Raw genomic sequence first — 5778 nt, 5'->3', positions numbered from 1 at the left:
CACAGACTTCTTCAGTGTCGAATCGATAAGTCGCAGACGAAATAGGCCTATCTGTCAAGATAAGCAACATATAAAAGTTTAAATATATTAATTTTTATTTTTTTTCTTTTGCAAAATTAAAGTGAAGTGTTAAAGTTCAATTAGTGGTTTTCTCAATTTATGTAGTTCCCCTAATGTTTAAGCATGAAAAAGCAGCCCGAGTGACTCCAGCAAATCGTTTCCTCCGTTATCTGTCTGGTTCCCTCTGTCCAGGTAACAACAAATCATCCGGTGTTGCATCCCTTATCCACATTGACCGCATTATCGCCCGGCCTGTCATAAAGATAGCAGTTCGCTCAAGTGGACCGTAAAAATCCAAATCTTACTATCGGATGGCCATACCTCCAAAGGTGATCTAATATTGTCTACCTTGTGCACTGGTGGACATCGTTTGTATCATTTTGGGGGAGACTTTGACCTCTATCCCAATCCTTGACTGATTTCGGGGCATCCTATAAAACGCATTTGCATTATCTTTATCCCGCTGGTAACAATCATCATGCGCCGATGCACCTCACGCGAATTCACAGGTTTATGACCAGAAGGGTGGTCATGTATAAGGTCTTATCTTTCTTTCGGGCCTCACTAGATTGGTTTATGTCATCCGGATGGACAAATTGCAATATTCGATAAGGGATTTCATGTTTGGGACTATTTAAGGCCACTGTCCGAAAGATAGCGGTCAGTGTTTCCGTGGTAAGCCGAATAGGAAGTAGCCGGAGCGATGAGAGGTAAGTTGGAATTTTAGGTCAAGATTTCAAGCATGTAAATTTATCAAGTATTCTCTTTTTCAGAACTTTGGGCAATCGTTGCCCTTTTGTTGGTGGTTGGAGCCGTCAATGCTCAATCGGATCTATGTGAAGATCGGCCGAATTTTTCGTTCGTGCGAAATGCACACTACTGCTATCGTTACTTTATGTGCGTCGATGGATCTCCGTATCCGATGCGTTGCACTGGGGAACTATGGTTTGATGAAGAAGCGCAAAGTTGCCGGGATCCATCGTCCGTAACATGTGAAATTGATGGGGAAATACCGACGCCTGCTCCAGTTCCAGGTATTTGCGATGATACCACCGATGGCGAACTTGTTCTGCATCCCTTCTTCTGCAATACTTATTACATCTGCTTCGGTCAAATCGGAGTGCCAGTAGTTTGTCCAGCTGGTATGTGGTTCGACACGGAACGCCAGATGTGTGCTGACCCATTGGACGTTAGCTGCCCACATGGTCCCGTAGGTGCCGCGAGATGCCGATTTGAGGAAGATTTCGCTCTTGTTCCCAATGAACATTACTGTTACCGATACTATCAGTGCGTCAACGGTTTCCCTTACCCAATGGTTTGTCCAGATAACACGTGGTTCGATGCCACTAGAGATGTTTGCGATAATCCTGCAAATGTTGAATGCGTCCTTGAACCTGGACAGCCCACGGTTCCACCAACACCAAACATCTGTGACAATACCGCAAATAATCGCCTAACACCGAACCCTACAGCCTGCAACAAGTATTACATCTGCGTTAACCAAATCGGTTGGTCCAAGATTTGTCCACTGAACATGTGGTTCGACGAAGAAGGTCAGACTTGTGCTCCTGCCGGAACCGTGGATTGCCCTCTAGGACCACCGATTCCTCCGGAGACAACGACTACTCCCTTCAGCCGATGCGATGACGTTGCAAATCTTAGATTTGTTCGTAACGAAGACTACTGCTACCGATACTACCAGTGCCGCAATGGCGTTCCATTCCCGCTGATCTGTCCACGTGACCAGTGGTTCTCGGAAGAAATGCAACGTTGCGTTGATCAAGACACTATTGAATGCGAAATAGATCATCCTCCACCGCCAGTATCTCCAACTCCCGGTATCTGTAATGATGCCGCTGATGGAGAAATGGTTCTACACCCGCTACACTGTAATCAGTATTACCTCTGCGTTAATCGTATAGGATTGCCAACCACTTGCCCTCTAGGCCAATGGTTCGACGAGCAAAGTCAATCTTGCAACAATCCTCTGTACGTGGACTGTCCTCATGGACCAACAACGCCAGCTCCTGATCCATTCGCCGTTTGTGATGGGGTGTTCGATTATCGCTTTGTCAAGAACGAACATTATTGCTATCGGTACTTCCAGTGTATTGATGGAACTCCTTACCCGTTGGTTTGCCACGATGGAATGTGGTTTGATGAAGCAAGGCAGAGGTGTGATCGGTCGGAATATGTTGAGTGTGACGCAACTCCGCCGCCAATTGTACGACCTCCTGGAATTGATGGAATCTGCGACGACGTAGCCGATGGTCATCTGTCGCCTCATCACACGTTCTGCAATGAATTTTTCCTGTGCGTTCGGGAAATTGGTTGGCCATTGATTTGCCCGCCTGGATTGTGGTTCAATGAGGAAGAACAGACCTGTTCGATAGGTGGAACCGTTTCTTGCGATCTTGCTCCACAGCGCCCTCCAGTTACCGAGAGTCCGTACGCAATGTGTACAGGAATTCCAGATATGGCTTACGTACGGGATCCGAATTACTGCTATCGATACTTCAAGTGCGTTAGTGGATCTCCATTCCCGATGATTTGCCCAAATGAACAGTGGTTCGACGCACGTCAGCAACGCTGTAGAGATCCTTCCGAAGTGGAGTGTATTGTGGAAGAAGAACCTCCACGTCCACCACCAACTGCAGGTATTTGCAATGGAGTGTCTAACGCTATCCAAGTACCTAATCCAAGGGCATGCAATCAGTTCTACGTGTGCGTTGACGAGATCGGGTTCCCACAAATTTGCGGACCTGGACTGTGGTTTAACGAAGATCAACAGACTTGTTTGCCACCAGGCGAAGCATCATGTGAACTTGGACCTCCTACTACCACAACCGTTGCGCCACATCCTTGGGCTCTGTGCGATCGTGTCCCGAACTATTCCTACGTATCAAATCCCAACTACTGCTATCGCTTCTTCCAATGTATCGATGGAGCTCCGTATCCAATGATCTGCCGCGGTAATTTGTGGTTCGATTTGGAAAATCAATCCTGCATGGACCCAGATGAGGTCACCTGTTTGGTAAACCCCAATCCACCAGTGGTGCCTCCAACTCCAGGTATCTGTCTCAATGTTCCAAATGGCCGTCAGGTGCAGAATCCCCGGGCCTGTAATCAGTTCTACGTTTGCGTCGACGGAGTTGGCTACTCTTTGGTGTGCCCCGATGGCATGTGGTTCGATGAATTCCACCAGGTATGTCAGCCACCTTCGGATACGTACTGCCCGCTGGCTCCTCAGGTTACTACCCCTTCGCCATATGAACGCTGTCATGGCGAAGAGGACAACCGTCTGCTGCGGAACGATTTCTACTGTTACCGATACTACCAGTGTATCGATGAAGTGGCATACCCGATGATCTGCCGTCCGGGACGTTGGTTCGATCTCGAGCGTCAAGTGTGCGACCTATCTGCCAACGTCCAGTGCGAACTACGACCCGGTAATCCAGGACCGATCATTCCAACACCTGGTATCTGCCAAGGCGTGCGGGATGGACGCTTCGAGCGAAACTGGAACTACTGTAATCAGTACTACTTATGTGTCGACGAAGTTGGTTACGGTCAAATCTGCCCCGACGGATTGTGGTTTGATGAGCCGCGGCAAATTTGTGATCTATCAGAGAACGTGTACTGTCCACTAGGAGCATCTACTCCAGCTCCAACCCCGGAGAGCCGTTGCTACGGCGCTGAAGATCTATCTCTGTTCAGAAACGACGACTACTGTTACCGATTCTTCCAATGCAAGGATGGCTTCGCATATCCGATGATTTGCAGTGGCGAGCTCTGGTTTGATGAAGAACGACAACAATGCTTGCCACGAAATGAGGTGACATGTGAAGTCAGCGATCGTATACCGGAAGTCCCACCAACCGAAGGCATTTGTACTGGCGTCACCAACGGACGTCAGGTTCTGCATCCACTGTTCTGCAATCAGTTCTACGTGTGCATCGATCAGGTCGGCTTCCGCCAGATTTGCCCCTTCGGTTTGTGGTTCGATGCAGATCACCAGAGTTGCGTAGCTCCTGATCAGGTTGAATGCCCCCATGGACTACGGCCGACTCCTTCGCCGATCGAAGGTATCTGCGACGGTGTTACATCGGGAACTAAGGTACCGAACCCAGAGGACTGCACGTGGTTCTACATCTGTGTCCAGGGAAGGCCCTATGCTTCGCCATGCGGTGAAGGAATGGCATTCGATAAGACATTGCTGACTTGCGTTCCGGAGGCGGATGCGGAGTGTGCCGACGTTGTAACCACAGTGCCCACTCCCGGAATGTGCTACGGAAAGGATGATAATACGCTGTTGAGGAATCCGTACAACTGTGCAGCGTACTACACATGCATCGGAGGTATTGCTGAACCATCATTCTGCCCACCGGGAGAGTATTTCGATGAATCGTTGCAGCGGTGCGAACTGGAAGAAAAAGTGGAGTGTTGGATCGATATCTTTGCCAAGTGATAATGATGGATGCACAATTTGAATAAAGTGCTGAATAATTTAGATGGCTAATAAATCAATAGATATTTTATGTTATATGTAAAATCGCACTCTTTTCTTGAACCCTTGGGCACATTTTACCCATTATATCTAAATGGATCAAAATATTCAAATTAAGAACTTAATACCAAGTTATTTTGACTCACCTTTACATTTAAGCACACTAAATTTAATCTAAATTATTAGTTTAAAGCATGGTCAATACATACATAATAGGGTGCCAATGGAATGTATGGGAAAAATTTTGTCATCGAATTTTAAAAAATGGTAGTGCTCAAAAGTTTTGTCTCCTCGAAAAAAGTCCCCATGCAAAATTTGAGCTCAATCGGACTTCATTAAGTGGACCCCCAAAGCGGTCAAAGTTTGGCTTTTTTGACCCATGAAAAATCTCCAAAGGGGGGGGGGTGGTGTACATGAAATTTCCGAAATCGAAATTTTTTTTTGATGCCAGATGTCTTAGAAATGCATGAAACGTCGAGATCTGGTGTTATTTGAATTTTTTTTTTTTTTTGATAAAATCGACCTTTTGGGACTTAGTAAATTTTTGAGTTGGGGGAGTGAATTGAATTTGAAATGAACGATTTGAATTCAATTGCTGAGAAATTCAAGGCAATAGTATTGAAACATATCCTATATCATTGTTGGCCACTGAAAGCATATTATATGTGATATTTCATTAGGGTGGTTCATTTACTTTCCATTAGGGTGGTCCTTTTTGTAAAAAAAAAAATAAAATAAAAAATACAATTTTAATTGAATATTGAAGACAATAGTATTGGAACATCTCTCACATTATCGTAAGCCATGGTGTTTTATTAGGGTGGTTCACTTATTTTCCATTAGGGTGGGCCTTTCTGTCGAAAAATCATAATTTGAATGGGATATTAAAAACAATAGTATTTTATCACCTCTTTCATCATCGTAGGGCATTTCCTTCATTAGATTCGTGATATTTTATTAGGGTGGCTCACTTATTTTCCATTCGTGTTTGCCGAAAATTAAAAAAAAAATCAAGAAATTTTGAATTTGATCCTTTTTTTAGCACAATAGTATTTTAACATCTCTTTTATAATCGTAGGCCATTGTCTTCATTTTTGTTTAGAGAGGCTTTAAATTCCTCTGAATTCATGCACCTCTAGTTCCATTTGATATGCGACATCATCGTAGGACACTGTTAACATATTTCATTAGGAATTTCTTTTGGACCTTTG

The 5778-nt window shown here is 45.1% G+C and overlaps 1 protein-coding gene across 1 annotated transcript; it reads left to right on the top strand.

Annotated features, from left to right (window-relative positions):
* The first annotated feature begins 635 nt into the window (after positions 1-635).
* Positions 636-4612, top strand: LOC110677861. Its single transcript, XM_021849592.1, has 2 exons — positions 636-770; positions 834-4612. The coding sequence occupies exons 1-2, from the start codon at positions 764-766 to the stop codon at positions 4526-4528; spliced, it is 3702 nt and encodes a 1233-aa protein (XP_021705284.1). The 5' UTR covers positions 636-763; the 3' UTR covers positions 4529-4612.
* The last annotated feature ends 1166 nt before the right edge of the window (positions 4613-5778 follow it).

Source organism: Aedes aegypti, chromosome 3 (genome assembly GCF_002204515.2).
Source record: "Aedes aegypti strain LVP_AGWG chromosome 3, AaegL5.0 Primary Assembly, whole genome shotgun sequence".
In the NCBI taxonomy this organism is placed as follows: Eukaryota; Metazoa; Arthropoda; class Insecta; order Diptera; family Culicidae; genus Aedes; species Aedes aegypti.
The sequence above is the reverse complement of the archived record's forward strand: the minus strand, read 5'-3'. Positions and strand labels throughout refer to the sequence as shown.